We start from the raw sequence: 27,133 nt of genomic DNA on the forward strand, positions 1-27,133 counted from the left end.
CTCCCTCTCTTTCTCCTCATATTGATCTCGGGCTCTCCCTCCTAATACACGGCGGGTCCCAGTATTCGCCCCCTCTCTCCTTTTCTCTGAGAGCGCGACGAAAGTTATTAGTTTAATTAATTTGGTACTTGAGGGACTACCATGCCAGTTTTTCAGGAAATAGTAGTTACTCAGAGTGAAAATTATGATTTACTTTTATAGGCCTACATACAACATCCCTTGATCTCATCATCTCGAGCGCCATCACTATAAACTTTGTAGAATGATAATTTCTCATATAAGTCTTTAAAATTTTAAGGCAAGACCAGCTTGGTATCATTTATGCATGGTTTTGGTTAAAAAAGGGCAAAGTTCGTCACAAAATTTACAAAATTTGGAGGATGGACATGCTTTCAATCACAATTAGGCCTATATTGAGATTGGCGGTGAAATTGAAAAAAAAAAAATGAACAGCATGCAATAGTCAACACGTGCAAAATTTGAGTGGTGAAATCGTGTAAGACACTGAGCTGAGTTGGAGCACAAACAAAATAAGTATAATAAAGGTACACGAAAACAAAATTACATTGCAAATTTCAGCACTGATATGACATAGGCTATTTTATGGTCTGGTTTATTTGGTACTATAAAACAAGAACGACAATTTAACTTTCATGAATGTCTTATTTTATTTTTCATTTTGTTTTTGTTTTTTTAAACATGTGTCTTTTTGGAGAACCAGTAAAGATGATTGACCTTTGACCCCTTCAGTAAGATTCGTGCTCAACCATAAAACATGTCGCATACTAGATGTATTATCATACATTCAACTTGCTGTCCTTGTGTAACAGCATACAATGATTGATGCACAGACGTGCAATCGGCAATGTGACAATTGTTGACTATGAAAAGAAGAATGTTGACTTTTAGACTGAAACCATTTGCTATGTAGTAGAGAGTGTTTTGCTGGGATCACGACATGCACAGAACGTTGCTTGGAAAATTTTCAGCCAATCAAGAGTACTTCTCTTGGAATAAGGTGAGATACTGACATCGTGTTATGCCTTGAAACAATGCACTCAATGGCATGATCTGCGAATCGCAGTTACATTAGCAGACGACAGCAACCGATGTGCAGAGTAGTCAGTCAGTACAACATAAACGTCATGAAAATAGTCTTATAGTGGCCTTGTTGTCATATGGCCTGAAGCTTTTACGGCACTGGCTGTGAAACTTCAATAGCGCCCTCAAAGGTCAGTTTTTTTTTCAGTTGTTGTTGCTACAGCTAGTGCTTTCACCAAGTATAGGTGGAGATAATTTACCATACAGATTAGTGTTCTTTATCTACAACTTCATATTGTGTGTTGTTTACTTTCTATTAATGATGCACATGATGATCTGTAACGATAAAGTTCTATAACTAAATCCTATAAGCTTGTATTCTGTGGGTATTGACAACCATGAATCGGAAAGATCAGTTGGAAAATAATAAATCAAAAGGGGGAAAAATGAACCATTGCAAATATTAGTAACCGTGTCACTGTTCTCGCCAAGATCTGTTGGGATTACATTTCTGTTTCACAAACCACTGAAATATTTATTTTGTTCTCATACCTAATTTCCATATCATATGACATTGTTCCACAACCTATAGTAGGAAAGAAAGTGACATCATGACAAACCATGATGCTATACAGGTATAGGGCCTAATCAGTTTGGTTGGGTTTCGATGAGAATACCTATCGGGGGAACTCACGGGCAAAAAAGATGATGTCTTTCAATATTGCTTGGAGAGAGAACAACTTACTCTCCTAAATGAAAATAACAACATAAAAAAGAAAGACATATAGAAAGAACAATTAGACTAACTTGATGATGATACAGTGCTTCCGGCAATCAGATGACAAATATTGTCTGGATTAGAGATGGTCAATCTTTCTTCAGGGCATCTTTATAAAGGAGATTATCCCTAAAATCTGGTCAAATAACAACAATATGAAAACATAATAACTGTGGTATTAACAATCATTACCTCTAATTGCCGGTGCAGCATTCTAATCTCATTCATTGAGTTTTGCCAACACTGCTGGTCCAACCGGAAAGAAAATGTGTCTGTCATTTTAGAATTAAAAGACAATTTACCCAAAATTGTTATCAAAAGAGTTTTAACGCAAAATAGATAATGGGCAATTCCGCAAAAAAAGTTACTTTTCCTAAAAATCATAAATCTGCAATAATTTGAAAAATATATGAGCTACAGGGACAATTGATTTAGTAATCAATGCTAGAACTTGTGAAGTTCTTTCTTTTGAGTGGTATATTTTGATACAATTGAAGTGCATTGAGGCATTTTTTCTTTAAAAAAAACATTTTGGGGCATTTTTTGATATTTTTTGTAAAAACACACAATCTTTGACTCTATTCATCAACACATCAGCATTTATTTCAAAGAAGTTTGTGGTTATAACGTTAAGAATGGACAAAAGAAAAAAAAACACCCGTGAAATATTAGCACTGTCTGAGATACGAACTGTGTTGAAGTATGAATATTTTGACTTTAAAAAGTGGGAAAAAGTTGCGGGTAACGCTAAAACTGTAATGTCCGTAACATTACATTTTGTGAACCTGTAGAGTAAATGCTGTATACATAATGTGTTCTACACAATTACCAATCTACAACTTAGACAAGACCTTAGCACTCATTTCAGACAAAATTTTCTTTCATTTAATGCTCTGATTCATAAATTTCTCAACATACCCACGTGGATGTTAATAATCGTGTCCAAAAAATATAATGTCCGTAACAGCAATCATTTTCTGTAATATCTACCAAATTATTTATCGTAACTAATCGGAACTCGGACTGTCAACTGGGTTAGAATAAGTCATGAATGTATTCAGAATGATTATGCTGAGTTGATGAAATAAGCCCACAAAGTCACAAAAAAATTCTCTAAATACCAAATGTCCGTAACACTGGAATATTTTAAGATGATCAAAGTAAGGTCACCATCAAATAAAGAAAAACTAAATATCTTAATTTCACTGCACTCGCTACGTAAACAAGAAAGTTAACTTTTTTTTTGGGAAATTTAAGTAAACTGGAATATTTTATTCATTTTTTTTTCTATTTTCAGCACATTTAATTTCAGATATCTCAAATTGAAAGAAAGTGATTCATTTGCTTTCACGTCAAAACTCTTCATGATATTGTCGTGAATGTATAATAAAATTATATATGAATAGTCACATCAGTGAAGTTTAAGGAAAATCAAACAGTAATTTTAAAACTTTTGAATTTCTAAAGTTTTGGCATACAACAATCACTGGAGTGCAGGCGACTACAACGCTTTGTGATGTCACAGTAGGACAAGTCATATATGATATTGATATTTTCATTTTTCTAGCATCATGAAAGATCACTTTGCCTCTCAGTATTAAGGGGAATATATCATTATTACCTGTAGGCCTTTTATTGTCTGTAACATTATACAAGGAATGTGTTTATTTCATAGAAAAAAGAAGAAATTTATGTGATTCCATATTATTCTCTATATATCATTGTCCTGTGCGAAATCATAAGTTGTTTTAGTCTTCTCTACTTATCCAGCAACGGCAGTACCAAAACTTTACAAAATTAATAACTATTTGAACAGATTGAGCAATTATTTTCTTCACACTTCAACGATATATTCTACTAATATATCTGCATTCACTCAATTTGTGTAGTATAGGAGGAGTAGTAAGTAGTATAGTAGTAGAATAACATACAACCATATAGAGATATTTTTCGTAACATATATGAGATCCAACCTATACAATTCAGTTACTGCCAAGCAGACCAATTAAAACTGAACGTCATAGCCTCACACGCCATTTACATTATTTTGATATCTGTGTTATTGATTGGTTATCACATTTAACCATTAAAGATGAACAAAGTTGAAATTAACTTTCTCTGTAAAACGAGGAATGTTCGCGTGCATTTTAATTTCGCGAGCGCCAAGATTCGCGAAATTGTTCTTGTCTACACTCTATGCATTGAATGCCAGTGGCAGTTCGCGAAAATTTCACGCCGCAAAAAAGGCCGTCGGCTCCAATTCGCGAAAAATTTATGCCGCGATATTTTATGTTTTATACAGACGAGAACTTCGTAACTCAGTGAAGTGACTGAAAGTACGATAAAGCTGGCTTACAAGACTACTTACTGTTGTACTGCGTGGCCACATCCGCAACACTGGCACACTGTGTTGAGGGCATTGACCTTGCATCCTGACTACTAGTATGTTTCTGCAAGTCAATCGGTATGGTATCCGTGCACGGCGGCGCGGCGATCGAGCGACCGATCCTACTGCATAGACTGCAGTCGAGAGCCGCAGAGACGTAGACTACACACAGTACGGAAATCAGTTTACCTCGATTGCATGCAGTGAAGTGTGTGTGGGCTCCGGCTGCGACCTCTCGTATTTGAGCCGAGCGAGCACGTACAATACGTAATACACACACGTCACACACACATTGGTACGCTAGTATGTCGGTGGGCAACTGCGATTCAGTGACATCGAATTACACGGTGGTTCATTTATAGAGAAGTGATTCATTTATTCCAGCTCGTCTTATTGATGCTAATGGAATAAAATACTACCGTTCTTGGATTCGCAATTGGGCTGTGACATTGCAGACACTTTTATTTGGCGCCGTCAGTGTTTATTGCATTTTACTGAAGATGTCGTCTTCACTGACAAGTAGGTTGTCGGTCAGGAGAAGCACGGACAGCTTGGAGGCTGAACGGCAAAACTTCATCAAGCGACAGGTAATATAAACGTAACTTGAGCCTGGGCTGTGGTGCTACTGACTGGCTGCAGTGTATATCTGTATTGTCAATGTCATGATTGGAGTTATATGGTCTAAAAACACTAAAACAGGCTATCCTTTGCTCTGTCAACCAATAGAATTGTTCCAGCAGTGCATGTCAGTAGAATACAGTAGATCTAGGGCCTTATACAACTGTATGCAAAATGCTTTGATTTGACTTTTAGGGGACATGGTTCCCTCAGGAGGTTAGAATTGGATATAAAATTAGAAATTAACATTAGAATTAGAAACAAGTTTTTGTCTGTTTAGTTCGGCTAACACCGTTAGATATTGCTCGCAAATGATTTCTTGTTCACTGATTATGATCCAAACTGGTGAAGAGCATTGAAAGTGACAATATATGTGGATTGAGTGAAGGTAACAATATCAACGTTTACTAGTAGAACACATCAGTGAATTAAAGTTTGGGAAATTCGCGATCAGACAATCTGTTAAAATGTTATGAATTTTTTAAGTATCTGCGCAGTCACTGCTGCAATATCAGTGCTGGATGAGGGGACTACCACAGACAGTGTATGATGTCACATGTGTACAACGGTATACTATACTGTAGGGAAAATAAAAAGAATTTCACAAAACTTTACTTTTTGAATAAGTTTAAAGGGCACATTTCTTCGACTTTGTACTGACGTACATGTATGTTAAGGCTGATATTACTCCCCCTGCTTTCTGAAAGATGTCAATCGTTCTTTTGTTATGCGAGAAAAGTGAAAATATATAAAATTTTCTTTATTCTTTCTTTACAGTATATACCAAAATAAACTTTGCGTTAATCAACATTAACGTTTCATTAACGCAAGCGCTTTCACCTGAATCGTTAGTAACGCAAAGTAACGATCGGGAAAATTAACGTTTGTAGTAACGATGAGTAACGATGAGTAACGATGAGTAACGATCCGTATCGCAAATTAACGATGTTTCGTTAAAATTAACGATAGGTAACGCAAGAACTCACGCGAGATTTTGGTTTTGTAACGAGACCTGGTGAAAGGACGACGTAGCCCCTGCCGAGTGTAGCGATTTAGCGTAGTCTTTTCGCGAATCGAATCACGATTTCGCGCATTGTTAATTTGCGACCGGCGTCACCAAAAACGCACGCCGGGCCGCCAAAAAAGCCGGATGTTTGCCTTGAGTTTTGAAAATGAACAGCGGTAACTATCGGCTCCGTAAGCTGCTAGAATAAATGTCAGATGTTTGCCCTTAATTTTGGAAATGAATAACGGCAATATTCGACTCCGTATTATACAAAAATAAACGTCGGATGTTTGCTTATACTTTTGGAAATGAATAATGGTAAGATTCAGCTCCGTACGGTGCTGAAATTAATGTCAGATATTTGATTTTGCGTTCGGAAATGAATAAGGATGAAATACGGCTCCGGAAGATGCTGAAATAAATGTCGAATGTTTGCTTTGACGGTCGAATATAAATGATAATGATATTCAACTACGTACGATGATAGAATAAATGCCGGAAATTTACCTTTACGTTCGGAAATGAATAAGGATAAAATACGGCTCCGGAAGATGCTGAAATAAATGTCGAATGTTTGCTTTGACGGTCGAATATAAATGATAATGATATTCAACTACGTACGATGATAGAATAAATGCCGGAAATTTACCTTTACGTTCAAAGGAAATAACAATAATATTCAGCTCCGGAAGATGCTAAAGTAAATGTCGAATTATCCCTTTGGCGTTCGGAAATGAATAACAATAATAATCAACTTCGTACAACGATGAGATAAATGTTGGATATTTGCTTTTACTTTCGGAAGTGAATAGCAACAACATTCGGCTCCAGAAGATGCTGAAATAATTGTCAGATAATTGTTTTTACGCTCGGAAGTGAATAACAGTAATATTTTGCTCCATACGATGCTAAATAACTGTCGGATGTTTGCTTTTATGTTCGAAAGTAAATAGCAATAACGATCAGCTCCGGAAGATGCTAAAATAAATGTTGAATGTTTGCTTTGGCGTTCGGAAATGAATAACAATAGTATTCAACTCAGTACGATGATGAAATAATTGCTGGATGTTCGCTTTTACGTTCGAAAGTAAATGGCAATAACATTCAGCTCCGGAAGATACTAAAATATATGTCGAATGATCCCTTTGACGTTCGGAAATGAATAACAATGATATTCAGCTCCGTATACAAATACGACGATGAAATGCCGAATGTTCGCTTTTACGTTCGAAAGTAAATAGTGCTCAATAACATTCGGCTTCGGAAGATGCCAAAATAAATGTCAGATGATTGCTTGAACGTTCGGAAGTGAAAAGCAGTATCGACATTCTGCTCCATAATTAAGATGCTAAAAAAAATATCAGACATTTGCTATTTAACATTTCGAAATGAATAACAATAACATTCAGGTGCGTTTGATGTTCAAGTAAATGTCGGATGTCTGTCTTGACGTTTGAATGTGAAAAACAGTATAACATTCGGCTCCGTGCGATGCTGAAATATGTCAGATGATTCATTTCACTTTCGAAAGTGGACAGCAGTGACATTCGGCTCCTTCGATCATAAAATGAATGTCGGGTGTTTGCTTTTGAATTTGGAGATGAATAACGGTAATATTCAGCTCCGTACGATGCTAAAATAAGTAACAGATTGTTGTTTGTACGTTTGGAAATGATTAACGGTATCAATCGGCTCATAGATGATAAAATAAAGAGCGGATGTTTGCTTTCACGTCCGGAAGGTGTTAAAATACTTGTAAATGTTGGATGATTGCTTGAATTTCCATCAGAAATAAATAACGGTAACTTTTCCCTCTTTACGATGCTAAAACAAATGTCGGATGTTTACAATGTCTGCAAATGCTCCCACTTTCTCATTTCACTCACTTCAGTAATACTTGATATTTATTTTTCTATGTTTAGGACCGGTAGTTTTGCTTGTTTGTTTTTCTTTTCGGGCCACCACAAAATAAAAATCAATCATTTTGGTGGCCCGATCGGGCCACCGAAAAAAAAGTTAGTGTGGAGCCCTGGCCTTTTGTGGATAAAGTGTCTTGCTGAAAGGCAAATATCGCGGGCTTCGAGGGGATTGAAACCGCGAACCCGTACCATTAAATTGATTCTGATTTTACTTGTATTTGACGGTCAACTTTAGATAGCTTTTTTTTTTTTTTTTTTTTCGATACAGCTGGGGCTCCATGCGCATTTATTTACAACAACAGTATAACTTGTAATCGGAAGACGAGCAGAAAGAATGTCAGCACCAGGAGTAATCGCATCGGGCCGAAAGGGGAAAAGGAAAAGTAATATATCCTGAATCTACCTCCCACATTGACAAGAAGACAAATGAAAAAAAAAAAGAAAGAAAAGAAAATGAATTGACCCACATGACGCATAATTTTGGAAAATCTGCGGGATATTCGTTATTTCATTTTGCTTTGTTCAAACTATACACCAGTATAGCTTTTCGAGTGTGATCTTAATGCGAATGAATGTTCTATGGACTTTAAGTTTATAATGCGAAAGAGGGTAACTAAACAACAATTAATGAAATTGATAACGCCAAACAATAGGAAATTTTAGAGTGCAAGAAAAATAAGACGTCCCGGAAGTACGCCAGACATCATAATTGCTTTTTTTGTTCCTTTCTAGCTCCACAGCATCACCTAGGAAAATCGATTTGACCAAGAACAAAAGCGCGTCCCTCTTTTCTTCCTGGACAATTACCCCGGACCCTTCCCCTGGCCCTAATCCTAACCATAACCCAAACTCCTCACCCTAAACCTAACCCTAATCTTTACTCTAACCTTACCATTAACCAGTATTCGGGGGAGGGGGGGGGGTAATTGCCCTCTGGGGTTAATTGCCCGGATTAGGTTGCAACACAACAACAAAAACCTCTTCCCTAGCCCTACACCTTCCCGATCTCCGTGTGTTGTCAGGTGAAACGACATGTTCAAATACAAGAATAAAACAACAGTAGGTATTGATTGAAACTCGACACCCATTCATGCCAGCCAGGCCAGGCTGAAATGTAACTTCAAAGCACATTCCGACAGCTGGCTGGCAAAACCACATGGCAAAGGAATTTGCGCGCGCGTGTGGATTGCTCAATAAAATTGGAGGGCCTGGGAGCGGGAAAACAAGGGTGATTACTGAGTAGTCTGAGTTATCAAAAGCAGACCTTTCGAACAATTGCAAACGTCATGATACTATTTTGTCTTCCTTTTGGACTGAAGAAAAAATCACAAAGACGAGTTGAGTACACGTTGTATCACAATTTTTTACATAGCCATGCAAAACGATTACTACACTCAAGTCTTGACAAGAAGAATCAATATTCCAAGACAAATACAAAGCAGCCTCGGGTACTGACGGTGACAAGAAACGCCACGCATTCACGATGCACGTTGGGGAGCAACAGAGAGGTGGGAAGAGACTCTTCCCGCCTCCCTGGGAGCAACATGGAGTTGGCAGGGAGGGGTGATCCTGGAGTTTGTGAGAACTTCCCGATACTCCGTGACAACAGGGAGGTGGAAGAGAGACACTCCACCTCCCTGGTGACAACACGATTGTGACGATCTCAAAGCATGGACCCTACCACGCCCAGCAAATCTGCGTGCTATTTCTCAAAATTTGAAGGAACTTTGTCTCTGATCTGTTGAGTTGTTTTTGCTGAATATCAGGAGCTTTTCATGCCTGACGTTCAAATGGATGGTTGCCAAAAATTTCATAATCTATAAATCTGTCAGTAATTTATTTTAGGCTGTTGATGCTGCCTTAAAAACATTAGAAATTTCATAGGAACTAGTCAGGATAAAGACAAAAAAAAAAATCTCCGCACAAAACAAATACAAGTATTTTTTATTGTCATTGCTAGTCAAATTTGTGTTATACAGATATGATTAAAGCAATAGGTATAGTATTAACTATTGTATTACAAGTAGTAACACTTTCATGGTAAGTTTGACGTTTTAAACGGCTATATTAAGTTAACAAAAATCGCAGGAGATTTTTTTTTTTTAAAGGAGTGCAACCATTTCTAAACGTGAAGGCATGTTTCATGAAAGGGGAAAAAAGAATCAACGTTTGTAATCCTGGGTCTTCGACTTGAGCTATCTTTAATTAAACATTCCTTCTCTGTTCATCTCCAAGACCCCAGATTGTTCATGACCTCCGAGAATGCGCCAGTACGCGCGGTTTCTTCTGTTGATTGGTCTCTCTCTCTCTCCACCCCTCCCCATTCCCCACTCTGGCACCTTGGCATCGTGGGATTTTTCATGTTTCTGGGTAAACTTTCATGTGAAGCGTGCCTATCAAGTCACCACTTGACTCACCTGCTGGCAGTGTAATAATGCGAGCAGAAAGTGGTAGACATGTTCTTCTGCTGCAGCTACTTTTACTGCCGAAATACTCGGCTTTGTCACCACACACTACCACCAGTTATTCGGCGAGACACACGTTGTGACTTTGTGTATTGGAATATAAATGGACTTTTGCACCTTCCTGAATTGAGTAAGTGTCTGACAGTTGTTGAAATCGTGACATCGCTAACGTTAGACAGTCGGCGTTAGTTTTAGGCTTGCGTATGCGTGATTTCATGGGTTCAATGTTCGATGGAATATGCTGGCTGTGGGGAAAAATGTGGCTTCGAAATTTTTGCTTGCCCGATTCCATTGACTGCGCCCATGAGTACAAATTTGACGACCATGACAACACGACATTGCCAGGGGAGTTCTGCTCAACTACAAAATCTTTTCGGCATTTGATATCGCTATTTAAATGCCTTCCGCCGGCAGGAATTGTCCGTAGTAAATATTACGAACGACAGTTACTTAACCGAGGCATCTCCGAGTCTCGCAATTTCCGAGATTTCTTGCCAGTCCACATGACAAGTCCGCTAACGCAAGATCTACAAATTAACGCACAGTAACGATCTGTAACGCACAGTAACGATCTGTAACGATCTGTAACGATCATTCACGCACGGTGATCGTTAATTTTGTAACGCAGAAAGATTAACGCAGTAACGATCGGCGCTTGCGTTACACGTAAATTTAACGCAAAGTTTCTTTTGGTATATACTGTATATCGTTGTACACATGTGACATCAGTATAGTAGTCTTCTCACCCAGCCGATGACTACTAGATCTACAGCCTAGTACAGGTGACTGAGCAGAATCTTCAAAAATTCATAACTTTTGAACGGATTGTCTGATTTTCTCAAACTTTCTCTGATGTATTTCAGTTCGGGAAACCCACTCACAAGGGGGGCCCCTCCTTATAAGTAACCCGTCCCCCTTATAAGTAACCCCATCCCCCTTATAAGTAACCCCCGGGGCACCCCTTATAAGGAGTCTCCACGCTTTTTTGCAATGCAATGCGAAAATGAAAGGACTGCGGCAATTCGCTTGATTATGTCCATAAAGCTTCACAAGTTTCCTAGTTACTCCCGAAATTTGAGCAAAATCGGTTCGAGGCATCATATCTAAAATCATGGATTTAAATGCGATGTCAAACGACCCATGCGAATGCTGAAATGCGAGCGATTACTGGCGTGAGTGTCGCCAGGCGCGGCGGCGCGGCAATGCTTGAGTGCAGACGTGGCGACCGAGTACGGAGACTTACTTTCGTTCATTCAGGTGCATGAACGAAAGAAAGAGGTCAACTGAGGCCCGTGTTGTAATACTGCACAGAAGCTGACCTTGGCAGCTCGGAGATACACGTATAAATGGCATTACCTTTATCTACTCTCAGAGAGGCGATTGTGGTCTCAAATGCGTTTCAAAACACCCTTTGAATGGCTTTTCAAATCCCAGCATTTCTAAATGTGTTTGAAGTTGTATTTATCCATCCCCTGAAAATGCCCGAAACGCGTTTAGGATCGTGATTCTACCTCAGAAAATTTTAGATAAATGCACCCGTTGACTGTCCACTGCTGGAATCCACACAGTATCCAGTGCAAACCAAGCCAGGACTGTTTAGATGGTGCGGTGACATGAGCAAGATGATAAATTTACACAGGTGCACATTGTGTGTGCCATTGTATATGTATGTGTAATAATCAAACCATATCATTTGTACCCTTTGTACCATTGTACAAAGTCCAAGAGCAAATTGGCCTACAAATGTATCTTCACGTACACTGTACATACAATGTAGTACATACATGTACGTGTACACGTTTTAACGTAACAAATGTCGCAAAAACAACAACAACAACAACAATAAAAACTTACTTAGTACAGTGTACTCAGTACGTGTTAATGATATTTTGCTCTTTCATTTAAAGCACGTCATAACTGAGCCTATCAACTATATCGAACATTTACGGAATGATACAGAATACCGTACCTCATGCTGTAAGTTGTAGGTACAGTATCAACACTAAACGTTGTCACTATGGCAAAAGAGCGTGTCATCAGTGTATCATGCATTCTGCAAATTGTGCAAAACCGCAAGATGTTAATTTGGCAAATTGACATCTGCTGTGCTTTGCTATTTCAGTATTTATGATTTTGCCAAATTATATCGTCGCTGGGGTGACAAGACCTTGTATCTGCAATTTGGTGAAAATGACTTAAGTGATGTCCTGTCCAAATCCCAACTGTCTTACTCCAAAAATGAAGCCACTGTGGCATGTCAAAGGAAAGTCTATTCCATGTGCTATAGTGCTTTGGCCGCCATGTTTTTTGGCTCTCCTGAACATTTGACATTTTGTAGATATGAGGTCTTGTCGCCCCAGCGACGATATGGTACATGTAGCTGCAACAGACAAAGCTCATAGCCATGATTCTATGGGCAAAGTGGAGCTACATGCCCTGAATGAGAATGCTTTGCTGTATAAACTGACTTAAAAATGAAATTTATATCAAGATTCAAATCCCTTTTACATTGTACATGTAGCTCATCTGAGTCAAATGTTTGAAGTGCAGCAGCTGTTGTGATCATTTACTCTGTGTCATCTGTTTTGCGTTGTGTGTAAGGTTTTTCTGTTGTCTTCTTGAAAACTGGAGGCTAGATTTTGACCAAACTTGGCAGAAACCATCTATTGGGTAAAGGTACAATATGTAGTAATACAATTGTAGTTTGTGCAAAAGGTCGTGGTACCTTTGGGGTTCTAGGGTGGGGCCCCAGATATCCCGGAAAGTAGCAAATTTTCATGATTTTTTTAACTTTTTTATAGCCTACCAAATAATACTCATTTCGACACGTTTTGATTTAAAGGGTCATGTGCTATTAAAAGCAGTTGTGAAGGCCTACAATAACTGATAAAAGAACCAAAGTGGAACTACCTGTGAATGAAATTCTCGTACTGATTTTTAGGGAAATGAAATGGGGTATGTTTTCATCATAAAGAGGATGCACACTTGCCGATTGCACTTAAAACGCTCTGTTTCTGCAAAGCTGACTGTAGTGAGGCAATTGGAGCATAATAGAAAATGTCGGCTAGCTCAAAATAGCTCGAGAAGGAAGGATGGAAAGGAAGTTGGGAGAAACTTTTTTCCCTGTGCCTTCTGCACTCCTGTGCCACATGAAATCAACAGTGGACAGGTGACTGCATTTTGTTCCGGTCCATTTTTTTATATTTTATGTACAAGTGTATAAAGTAAATACTGTATATAATATGCCTTCATGAGTTCACCATAGAATTTACAATTGTAGTTTCTAAAGTGTACTTTAGGGCATATTGTTCTATGAAATATACAGGAATCTATCTAAATGTGAAGGGCTACTCAACCCCCCTTTTTTAAATTTTTTTTTTTTTTTTCAAATGCATACAGGGAGGGTCTTGATGTTTGTATGAAAAATACAGCATGTATATCAAGTGATACATAACGTAATACAATGTACCGCACATTGTAGATCAAGAAATATGATCGATGTAAGATATTGCCACCTTCATCTCTTCAGTCATATATTGTGTGTTTGTTTTTTTGACAGCTGATATTAAAATGCCTGATACTGCAATGACATCAAAAAGACTATTTCTGCAGTGTTACTGTCTTGTTTTACATGGTACAGTGCAAATGAAGTGTGCATGTATGAATTTTTTCTTTTTGTCCAAACATGCACTGCTGTAATACAATTAATTATCATATTTTTTTTTTTTTTAAGAGTGGGCTTTGTTTAAAACAAATCGAGGAAAATTTTTGTTTTTGCAAGTACATGTATGTTAACTCAAATGTTATCAAGATGGAAATGTAGGCATTACAGATTTCTACTGTAAACAAATTGAGAGCAAGAAACAGAAACAGATGTACAAAAATTGTAGGCCCTATGCTTTCTCTCTCTGAGACATGCCATCACACATACACTGTAAACATGCATACACTGATATGTTGTATGGGAACTGTTCACTGTGTTGGTCGCTGGTACTTACAACTTGTACTGTGTATCATACTGTACACGGCACTCGATTCTTTGTAGTGGTTGCTTGTTTGTTTGTTTCTGCAATTACATGCACATTTTTATGAAACAGACTTTGGATTTAAATGTAAGTTAATCTATTTCCACCGAACTTTGAACATACATACATTGGGGAATATTATTACCTGGTATATACCACCCACACACATGGACCCATTAGATTCTGAATTGCTTACTACAGTTGAACCTCTATTATCCGGCCTCCCTTTATCCGGATCTCTCTATTATCCGGACGCAATCTCGCCGTGATTTTTTAATCTTTTTTTAATAATTACGGGAGGAAACACACATGAATTACATATACTTGATACATTTCTTAATAATTATTTAGATAAATCATCCCAAGAATTTCTAAAAGAAAATGATTTCCGCTTGCAAACACGAACCTCTATTTTGGGGTCTGTTACTGAGTGTAACAATGAAAAGGTCGCAGTATACACATTACTACATGTGGTACTACAATGGGCTACATCAGTACATGTGTATGTGTATGTACCATAGAGCTCTATTATACGGTAAAGCATTGAGTCTCCCGTATCCTGCCAAATCCCTTATCCGGATGAGCCCCGGTCCCGACTTGTCCGGATACGAGAGGTTCAACTGTACTCAGTAATCCATGTTATACTGCTAGTGTCAGTAGTAGGTTTACCAGAATGTTTTCCTGGAATGGTCCATGTACACTGTAGGCCTTGCAAATGTATGCATTTCAGTGATTATGATAATGTACATAATGCTGTCAAGCTGTCTTAGCTCCTTGCTGTCAAGGAAAGGGGATTATAACAACAATAACAACAAGAGATGCTGTACATTGATGGTCACTGTACTACTGTAGTGTCTATTAACCCGTTGAGGACGGACTGATTTTGCTACAAGTAAACACGCATTTCCCATAGACACCTGCCCGAGTATACTCGGGACTCGTCCTCAATGGGTTAAAGGATGGGCTATACAAGTGCAGTCATACGTACATTCAACAATTGTATTTGCTGCTGTACATATTGTCGCCGGGGTGACAAAACCTTGTATCTGCAATTTTGGTGAAAATGACTTTTTTGCATTTATGGTCCAAATCCTAGTTGTCTTACCCCCAAAATGAAGCCACCATGGCACGTCAAAGGAATGGCAGTCCCATTCGGTATAGTGCTTTGGCCGCCATGTTTTTTTGGCTCTCCTGAACATTTGACATTTTGTAGATATGAGGTCTTGTCGCCCCAGCGACGATATGTATGTAATGTACATGAGCTTGACCTTCTTGTTTGTTTTGTCCTGACTTCAGTCAGTGTTGTTAATGCCAGCAGAATTATTTCATGGCCATGTGTATTTAAGATGTCAGATTGTAGATCTTGGAGCAGTGCTTTTTAATAAATTTGTACAAACACTCTGAGTCAACATCATGCGATTCATTAGGCTAGCCCAGTTTCAATGATAAAATGCCAATGCTGACGCCAACATGGGCTTTTCTGCTTTGAAGATCATTATCTCTACATAGATCATTGCATGTACAATGTACAATGGACTTGTACATGTACAAGTACATAGACAGCCACACATATTTGATGTCATTGTGTGTTTAATGAACAGATGATCTAATGCTCTGTTTGTATGTTTTTCGTTTCATTCTGTTGCAGCAAACAAGTATCAACAAGGCGATTAATTCTCAGGAAGTACCCGTGAAGGAGAAACATGTGCGGAGTATCCTTTGCTATTTCATGTGCTCATTTCATTTACGGTAAATCTACATGGACAAAGTTTTAAAATCTTGTGATCGGAGATGTTATACTTCAGAAAAAATTGTGATGAAGACCTCACTATGCAAAGCAATTCTGTTATTATTGTACATCCAATGCAGCATTGTATTTCTATGAGTTTAGAGTAGGCCTACTGTAAAAGTGGATATTTTGGCGTGATTAATTTTTCGCTTGGCAAGGTGGGAAGAGTTTCGCGTGTTTTTAATTCTGCGGAATCAAGGCATCGAACTACTGGGATATATGGCACGCAAAAATATTCACGTGCTTTTATTTTTGTGCTCGCTTCTGGTTGCGCGAAATGCGCGAAAATGTCAACACTGCGAAAATTTCCACTTTTACAGTATTGTATACATTCAGGAATTTGATGGTGAAATATTCATTGTAAAATATTCTTATTTCATTTCGTCATTAGAATATTAAAAGGCACAATTTGTCATTTCAATGTACTCTACTTTGAAAAATCTTAATCTAAAAAGAGAAACTATTCCATGGTGGGTCGCTGATTACTCACAAATTCATATGACTATAATGTGAATGTTGGCTTTGAGGGCATCTTGCTGAATGAAAAGTTTATAAAGCATGCATGATGTCATGTCTTGTGATTAGCTTGGCAAACCATCCATGCCCTTGACAGAATATGTTCTACAGTTATTGTCAGCCTTCGGGTTTAGGGGCAGTGCAGATATGATCATACATTACTAGTTGTATGAATTACAAATATGATAGTACATTACCGGTGCAGTGTATGCATTGCAGATACACTGTATGATTGTACATTATACATTGCAGGATGTGATTCGTACATTATGCATTGCAGATCATACGTTTCGTACATTATGCACTACAGATCATACGATTCGTACATTATGCATTGCATTGCATTTTTTCTTCAGGTTTGAAGACTCTGAACAATATTATTCCATGGAGACATATTTGGCATGTTCAAGGTGTTTTAATTTCATGCAACATTTAGGGTATGGCTTGCAGAAAATGGACAGTGATGCGTGTAATATGGGTGAGGAGTTGTGCAGTGTAGGGTCATTGTGTCTCTTCAATGAGTACAATGCAGACAGTGCCTAAATGAGCAGAACCCTGGTTGTCTGAAAGGTGGTTGTAGCACTGTGACTTCTGAGGGCTGGGATGGGTGGACTCCATGCAGAATTAATGAGCTCTCATCGGTGGTGGAGATTCTCCACAACTCGTGCATGGCATAGCAAAATGGGACCTTCTTTTTGTATCGCTTTGGTGCTCTTTCTCTCTCTCTCTCTCTCATGATGCTGTACCAAATGCGTGACTCACTGGACTTGCCATGTTAAAGGGTGTGTACAGTTCTGGTCGAGGTGAGGATTTAGCCTTTAACGTTTGCAAGATATTCAGAAACCACTCTATGAGATGTCAAAGAGCATGCAGTTCTAAGGGGTATCAAAAGTTTATTCGATGAAAATCGGTTTTGAAATGGCTGAGATATCCAAAAAACAAGGTGAAACAAAGAGATCCTAATAAAGTTGTGGCATGTCGCCTTTTATCATTAGCACTTTTTTGGATATCTCAGCCATTTGAAAACCAATTTTCATCAAATAAATGTTGAATACTTCTTAAAATTACATGCTCTTTCATATTTCATAAGAGGCTTTTCATCATCTCACTTAGGAAAGTTCAAAACATGAATCCCCACTTCAACCAGTACTGTACAGTCCCTTTAACCAATCTGATTGGCTGAATACACTGGTAGTGGTAATGAAGAAAGGATGCCAGATTTGAGTGAGCCTCAGGGTGTACACTGTAATCCACTGAGTTCAAAGAGAGATCGGAAGGGGTTATTGGCTTTAAATATCACGGGGGCCATTTGTACATGTATGTAGCATAAAAGTCAGGCACTTGTCATGAGAATCAAATACCAGTTGATGAATGTCCAATTGAACTGATAGAGTGGAAGGAAAAATAACTCATTGAGTGTGAATAATAAAATGAATTAAAAGGCGCGGATAAAGCGCTTTTAAATGCTATTTCAGCCATGCAAAATTGATGTTGTATTAGTGATTTGAAAACATTATGTAAGGAGCACTGTACAAAGTGTACGTACCAGTTTCTAAATTACCAGGTAATACTGAATAGCCTATATATATGCATTGTAGTACAAATATACATTGTACATGTACAAACGGTTTGTACAAGTTTGTACCTCCTCTGGACAGATGATCACAGTCCTGTTCTAATTTGAAAGCAAACTAAATTTTATTTTAGATAGTGACTAAATGCAAATACAGTGACTTATAAATTTTGTTTCAGGAAAAGTCAACCTACTGTTACGACCAAAATCACTCTGAGAATGATTGCACAAAAGAAACAATCAACTAATGTTCAGGCGGTTTATTAACAGTGATATTGTGGGTACAGACTCGTAATCGGTTTTCAGATCAGTACAATAATGATCAAGAGAAACAATTATAAATCGGTAATGGAATCACTTACGCGCATTACAGTCCAAAATCTTAATCACGATGTTCATTAGTCCCCTGGTGATGTCTAGATACGATGTTCGATGCACAGATGAATGGTCCTTGATGCACCGATGACTGATTCCTCCGACGTAATTCCAGAGGCACAGGTTGCATTAATCCACAGTATAAATCTGCGGTAAAATCCATGATATATGTCCACGGTATAATGTTCACAGCGAAACGTGCAGAATCCAAACGTTATGACGACCACGTCCAGTCGATGCGTTGAATGATGGTTCACTTTATAATGTCCAGCAAGGAATCCAGCCCGTCACAGCTTTGCCGTAATAATGTCCGTTGACACTAAAATATGGAGACTATCTCCAATCATGGACCTAGTAGGTCCATGCTCCAATGTAGGCAAATTAATTCTCTGCAGGCAAAATGTCTCCCAGGCCTTATCTCCACAAACACAGTTTGTATAGCAGGTCAGCAGGTAACACAGGACTGACTATAACAAGTCGCTTCAGAGCCAGAAGTGACGTAACTCTCAGAGCAGAGGTGTTGGTTACTCTGCCTACCTCAGAATTTCTCCGGCGTATATACTATCCATTCACCCCTTTCTAGTACATTCTGTAATTTTCTCCAACCTGGGGCTACATACTTGTATACTAGCAAGTCCAAGACTGTTCCAGAAATCCTGGATGACTCACTGCCTAACTACGTGCATAACATCATTGCCAAAAATAACTGCCAATCACATTGGGCTACAGGGACAGTGCCTCACTCAGCCAAATATGTAAGCACTTCCTAGAATTTTCTGGAATGGGTTAAATCATTCTAGATTGAGTGAGCTATAATGTATTTCCTGTCACATGCATACATGTCCTGTAGCTACATTGTATACCACATAGAAAATTCTCCACTGATCTGGTCAGCCTGTATGTACTATATCTATATCATATAGAATGTTCTCCATTAATCTGGTCACCCCGTGTATCACATTAAAACAACCATGCATACAGCCTTGATACATGTACATAACTACTTGTGTGTACATTTGTGACAATACCATCTAAAATCATGTCCGCAAGTTTCTGATTTACTGGTACTATACAAGTTATAAGTAGATTTGAAATTTTTGTCATTGAATCATCTCTCTGTCAGGCATTGGTGCTAGTCCTAGCATCGAAATGGGAATCATTGTAGTTACAATTAATCACAGTTGCTCTTTTTCCTAGACCCAGCAGATATTACCTTTCAAATGCCTTTATACAGAGCCTTACATTTTCAAACCAAGGCATCCTTGTGTATAGTGCTTGAAGAGATTTGTAAGTTCACCAAATACGAGTAGTGTACAGACGACACAGAAATCTTATTCAGACACCTGTCATCATGTTTCTAAAGCATCTCATAGAAAAGTTGTGAAGAATTAAGACTTTGCAGAGATCATTCAAAATACCAAAGTATGCTCAAAGCATTGATAGGAATGATCTAGATCTATACAAAAACAATGTCAGCTTATTATCTTGTTGTATAAAAGACAGAGCTGGATCAAGAAACTAATACATGAAGTATTCCCTTGCAAATTTGTCCTTCTTCTAGATGCAGTATAAGTAGTTCAGTATACTGTACATCGCTTGATTGTTGTTTCAAATAATAGAAAGTTTGCACAGCACTCATCTAGTTGAACACTGCAGTGAAAGTAAAGTGATACTGATTGCAAATTGTAATGAGGAACAATAGGGTACATAGTTCTGTGGTCACAACTGAAAGTGCCTGGAAGTGCTGGTCATTGTACATATAATATGTATTATACTGGTGTCAGACTTCATAGTTCTGTCCAGTGATGTACTATGTATCAGGGATAATAAAACCTCTGACCATCTGACACAGTAACTTTGATGATGCCAACACAGGAAACCAAGGGTGTTAATGTGATTCAGTGGTAGTGCCTATAGATTTTGCTTCTTAGAATATTCATAATGAATGAATAGTGATGTTAGTATAAGCCACTTTGTACAATGCAGTATCATATAATATTGTCAGCTATAAGTTGTATTGTCATAAAAGACATTACAAAAGTTATTGAAGAGCAAAAAAAAAAGAAAAAAAAAGAAAAGAATAATGAAATGGGATAATATGACATGTATCATGATTTGGAATAGATACATGTATGTCAATGTGTGAATGTGTCACAATCATTCATTTGCCCAGCAAGTGGTACAGGTTGGTACTGGTACAAGATTGTGGTCACAATTGCAGGAATCATTCTTGTCCTAGATGTGATTCATTTGTAGTTTGCATTTCCACAGGAAGCTGTACAAGACCCATTGGAGTTTGTGACAGGATAAAAGCTTCGTGCTTGAATGGTGTGAAACGCTTGACCGCCAGATGATCTTCAGACGCTGTTGATTTTCAACAACTTTAATCATTGAGCCATGCTAATGTCATGTTGGTAGACAAATGATCATGCTTGCTCAAACATCCTTCTAGAACAATTTGTACCAAGATTGAAAATAAAAATAATATGTAGAATATGCCCAGTATTGGAATCCACTATTTTACATTGGTAATATGAAGTACAGTGTAGCTGAGAATTTTGGCATCAAGATTATGATTGGGATATTGTGCTGTGGCTTTTTGCTGACATGTTTTGCTACTGTAGTAATCATGTTACCATGGCAATGACTTGGCAGCACTGACATGCTGACAGGTTATTTGCTGTACCAAGATTGAAAATAAAAACAATATGTAGAATATGCCCAGTATTGGAATCCACTATTTTACATTGGTAATATGAAGTACAGTGTAGCTGAGAATTTTGGCATCAAGATTATGATTGGGATATTGTGCTGTGGCTTTTTGCTGACATGTTTTGCTACTGTAGTAATCATGTTACCATGGCAATGACTTGGCAGCACTGACATGCTGACAGGTTATTTGCTGTGTCCTGGCTGCTGCCATGGTGACTGCAATTGAAATCCCATGGTGACTGGGAGTCACCATAAACTTGTGAAAACTAGCAGGGCAAATGTTGTATGTCAGGTATCCAGCAGTCTGCCAGAACCACACCTGCATGACTGAATGAGCTTCTTTATTTTTTAGCTGTAATATTGTGGCAGCTAGCCATTGGCTGGTACTTGTATACATGTGATTATCTTTTAATCCATCCTCATATTTGACATAGTAGTACATGTATTTCATATAAAATAAGTAGACCTTATTTCTTCAAAATTTATGTGAGTGTAAATGTACATGTACATGTACAATTTGTATGTACATGTATTATGTTAGTGAGCAAGTGGCCTGTTGTATTACATAAGCCCCTAATTGTTAGTTTTGTTGAATTTATATTATAATGATGATTCTTGTTCAATTAATGGTGCTATAATAGGAGTCTACCTTTTACCATGGAGCTACATTGTAACCCTCTTTGTAGCTATTTATTGCAAAGTCAACCCCTGCTTACTGAAGAAAACAGAAAATTTCACACTTTCCATGGTTCTGGACAAGTATGACAGTTCATTTGATTGGAAAATATTATTTCTTTTTCAGAATAGGGGATGATAAAAGGATGATAAGAAAGAGGAAAAGAGACACACACAGTTTCACACATAGACACATTTTTATACACTCACTTCAATTACGATGTACTGTACATGCACATGTGTATCATGTGCATGTACATACAGTTGAACCTCTCGTATCCGGACAAGTCGGGACCGGGGCTCATCCGGATAAGGGATTTGGCCGGATACGGGAGACTCAATGCTTTATACATGTACATATACATACACATGTACTGATGTAGCCCATTGTAGTACCACATGTAGTAATGTGTATACCGCAACCTTTTCATTGTTACACTCAGTAACAGACCCCAAAATAGAAGTTCGTGTTTGCAAGAATGAAATCATTTTCTTATATAAATTCTTGGGATGATTTACCTAAATAATTATTAAGAAATGAACCAAGTATATGTAATTCATGTGTGTTTGTGTAGGAGTTCTCAAGGAGTTGGGAATCCACCTTTCCTCTCGTAATTCTTAAAAAAAGATAAAAAAATCACGGCGAGATTGCGTCCGGATTATAGAGAGATCCGGATAAAGGGAGGCCGGATAATAGAGGTTCAACTGTACCATAATACTACTGTGTGTGAGAATACACAATATAAAGGTTGTCACATAATGTAGTTGTTGGGCTATATGCATGTACAACACGTACCTCCCCCTTATGTGACCCACTTGTTCCTGCAAACAATTGGCTGTTGCACAAATTGTGTGCGCAGTGCATACCAAATTTCTCTTTTCAGAGTGTAATACTGTACATGTATAATGTTCCTGAGCCAAAAATGTTGGTTGACCACAGGTGACCCAAGGGCAGTGTTTGGCATGGATAGCCAACTACAATGACTCTCGTTTGTTTGTGATAGTTATCTGCTCTTGGCTCCATTTATCAACTTTCGTATGTTTCAATTCCCACTGTCAAAATGAGTTAGCAAACGCCTAGTCTGCATCGTGTTTTTTGAATTGTTGTGCACATTTATCAGCTCTGTGTCATGAATCGATTGGGAGGTCTCGTCACTGCGCAGGCCTACAATACTGTACATTGTAGTTGGCAGTGGTTGACATGGGCGGGTCCAAGCTGTGGATGCCTTTCAAAATGACTTTGCATTTATCAACTCTACAGAAGTGCATTTCTGGCTTAAATACATTTGAGATCACACTTTTTTTTTTTTTTTTGGCATTTCAGAAATGCATTTCTAACCCCATAATTAAAACAGCTTTGTGTTTATCATGTGCCCAAAACTCCCTGAAAGTTATTTGGAAACCTTAATACTGTGCCAGAAGTGACTTGATTTAAACACAGTCTTCTTGATGCTCACACGACTGCAAATATTTTCTAATTTTGCAAATTTCGCGAGCGCCAAGATTCACGAAATTTAAATGCACGCGAAAGTTCTTGTCTACAATATCTGTATGCATTGAATGCCAGTGGCAATTCGCGAAAAATTTATAAAAGGCCTTCAGCTCCAATTTGTGAAAATTTCATTCTGCGAATATATCATGTTTTACAGTATGTAGGTCCTCAGGATCAGTTAATGATGTTTTGTGGGTGTTTTTGTGGGTGTAGACTAAGCATTACATGATATGGCTATTGATTAATTTGCATATGTACAATGTAACACTAGTTTAAAGAAAAGACCCATAAAGTAGTGTCTTTGTAAACATGCATTTGTAACACTTAAGGAAGGTGTTTCCCTCCAGTGATCTCTATTTCTCATAACTATACACAGCCCAGTCGCCGCTGTACATACGTAGCGCGACAGGGCTGTACCAGCGAAGCTCCAAACACGAAGAGAGTCCAACGATCGCATGCGATCGGATTGAATTTTAATACTTTAGATCATTTTTTTGTCACTTCAAACTCATCTGACGAACAAAATGATAATGAGACTTCATATCTATGCTATGAATATTGAAATTTAGATTTAATGACTTACCTAAAATGATGGTTATATGCAGCATGTGTGAACGGTTCACGAACGGTACATCGTCTTTCACGCCAGGCCATTTCCAATATCCGGGAGGTCACATGATCTGAATGCCCTTTCAAAAGGTCGCGCTGTTGACCGTGCTGCTACACCAACACTCAAGCAGCGCATCGCACGCACGCAAAGATTTCCGCAGAGATCAAGGCGCCATTTTGAATTCTGCAACGATGAACCCCGACGGTGTTAGGGAATCCGCCAGAAAGTATCATTTTTTGGTTCCACGGACTTATCACGAGGGCTCTCAATGGACTTACGAACCTTCTGTAATACAAGCATTCACTTAAGGGCCCGAATTCACGAAGGTGGTACAAATGAAACCATGGTTTAAACCATGGACAAAAACCATGGAGCGCCAAGTGTCGCACGGAATATTTCGTTACAAAATCAGTCTTTTCGTCGATGAAATGATTATTTTGTAACGAAATGACAACATTTTGTAACTGAATGAACATTTCGTCCACGAAATGATAGTTTCGTCAATGAAACGGTCATTTTGTCGACGAAATGACCAATTTCGTAACGAAATATTCCGTGTGACACTTGGCGCTCCATGGTTTTTGTCCATGGTTTAAACCATGGTTTCATTTGTACCACCTCTGTGAATTCGGGCCAATGTAAGTAACGTTTGGTAACGTGTACGTCATAAGTTTTGTAGTTGTGCTGTGGTTCCCCACTTTGAAGGTGCCCGCTCGCTGGTCAGACGCTGTATTCGTGTAGCGTATTAACAGCGTCTGGTCGGGCTATATTTCTCACTGCATTCACTGCAGGATTGTGACAGAAAATTTCCAGGTCGAAGATGATTTGTGAGTGTAACGAAATATCTTTGCATTAAATGAGTAACAGTATGTAAAATACTTGCAAATGATTTGTATAACAGAGATACTAATAATCCTTGTCAAAGATGAAGATTCATTGAGTAATCATGCAGTTATATATATGCACAGAACAAGTTGAATTTTCTTCGTGGCTATAGTGCAAAACAAACCACAATTTTTAGTGGTTCACTTGCATACCACATGGTGTGAACAGAACAAACTTTCCTTAATCCTGTACTCCGCTATCAGATATCATCATTGGTACGTTCCAGGAAAAAGGTGCGTCGACATTCTGGAGTGTGGCCTCGCGCCTTCCGGTCCAGGGAAATCCTGTGGTCTGCTGGAAGTTCTGCCATACAATGCACAAAGTCTTGAGAGAAGGCCATGAAGAGGTAGATACACTCACTGTACACATACAATGTTTTCTCCCACTTGGTGTGAAGCAGGAGCATCTATGTCCTATCTCAGTTTTTGGATTTTAGAGAATATTACTAACATTTTTCGTAATTCTCTGGTATTTTCAGTGATTTTCAACCTTCCTTTAGGATCACCCAAATGCATAAAACAGTCTCATGGGATCCTCATAAACTCTGCAATGATGTGTACATTGTAGACTGTCAAGTCAATCATGCTCTTGTTTTCATGATGATGCTATGAAGCACCAAATATGAAATGCCTTGTTAATTTCTGGGCAGTATCTGTCATTATTCTATATTTTTGTATCTAATGTACACTGTATGCATATTGATTGTTTACAGAGTCCTGGTTGTTTCACTTCTTGTAGGAAAGTGGGACTTTTCATGTCCGGATATACAATATGTCTAAAAATAGACTGAATAGATGCCTGATGCATCTAAGTCTGTAGTTCATTTAATTAAAGCTTACACTTTCCCCATAGATACTTACATAAAGGTCTATGGAGGAAGAAAGGTGATATTATCGGAGACTTTGGCACAAGCACAAATATTAACAGAGCTCTCATACAATGTGTTCCACTTTGAGACGTAATGTACAAGGTCATGTTTCTGGCACTGCTTGTGATATTGTCTCATTATGAATAATTGCCTACAATTTAATTATATCCTCTCCCCATTCACTTTATGAAATGCTTACAATTGCACCTACCCTCAAGTGTACACACAGGGGTCGCACTTAACTTTTTTTTTTAACTAGCCAGGCGGACTACTTAGAATCAATTTTAACACTGAAGCAATATTTTGGCTAGCCAGACGGACTAGTAACTTCAGAATTTTATGATTTTTAGCTAGTCCGACGTGATTTTGGGTGGCCAATGGCCAGCGGACCATCGCCAATTTCGAACCCTGACACATACTTTGCATGAATATGTGGTGCTACAGTAATCAGCTGACAGTGATCTTCTTGTCCTTCCTGCACAAGCAACAATGTGCAGTGAACACTGAAAAAGAAATACCATTGAAGTACCAAGTATTTACATTTCACAGTTGACTCATGAAGATGAGAGTTATCACTCTGAGATATTGCTGTCAGTAAACTGAAGAGGTAGGTCTATTTTGTCATCAAATCCATTTTAATACATGTGTGTACATATTAGTGAGGGCTTTTAATATGAACATGGCTGTCAGTGTAAAATGTTTGCACAAAGTTTTCTTTGAAGCCTATTGTGGACATTAGTGGGTCATGACACAACAACAACAACAAAAGCTAGAAGTAATGTACATGAAAAGATTTGATGAGGCATGTGTAATGTACACTGTAGTGAGGTTGCTTTAGCAGCTTCTATGATGAACAGTTTCTTAAAGCATACAATGAAAATGTACAATGAACATGGAACAATGCAGTTACAGTTTATCTACAGGTAAAGGGAAGGTCTTTGTCTAGATGCAACCTCTAACCCAGACATGTTTCTCACATTCAAAATATTTTCTTCAGAAGGAAACATGAAAACATCATAGGCCATGGGGTGAAGCTGAAAAAGAGGCTTAGAAAATGGGTTTCGTTCCAGCAACACTGGCACTACTTTCTGAATGCGGAAATGTGATGTTTTGTACATCCTAAACATACAGTAAAAAGTTCTCCTCGAAATATCCTGCAGTTTTTGCGAAAATCCATATTTTATAAACTACGACCAGCAGCCCAATACACATATCGTAATGGGGCTGCGGATTGTAGCATTTAGGATCATGACAGGGTAGTATCGCAGACAAACGTCAACCTTAAATCGAACAAAAAATTTCCAATTTGAAGACTTACAAGTAAGGTTGAAGTATTGACAACAGGGTTCGTGCAAGGTTTGGTTCTACAAATAGTCATTTTCTGTTCGAATTGATGACTT

General features: G+C 38.2%; 1 protein-coding gene across 1 annotated transcript in view; it reads left to right on the forward strand.

The window, feature by feature from the left end:
- The first annotated feature begins 4,575 nt into the window (after positions 1-4,575).
- Positions 4,576-27,133, forward strand: part of LOC140227639 (huntingtin-interacting protein 1-like) — a 72,004-nt gene continuing 49,446 nt past the window's right edge. The window contains exons 1-3 of the mRNA XM_072308057.1: positions 4,576-4,792; positions 15,887-15,950; positions 25,069-25,211. Coding sequence (XP_072164158.1) covers positions 4,706-4,792; positions 15,887-15,950; positions 25,069-25,211 — 294 coding nt within the window. The 5' untranslated portion in view covers positions 4,576-4,705. The remainder of the gene's footprint in view (positions 4,793-15,886; positions 15,951-25,068; positions 25,212-27,133) is intronic.

Source organism: Diadema setosum, chromosome 4 (genome assembly GCF_964275005.1).
Source record: "Diadema setosum chromosome 4, eeDiaSeto1, whole genome shotgun sequence".
NCBI classification, from domain to species: domain Eukaryota; kingdom Metazoa; phylum Echinodermata; class Echinoidea; order Diadematoida; family Diadematidae; genus Diadema; species Diadema setosum.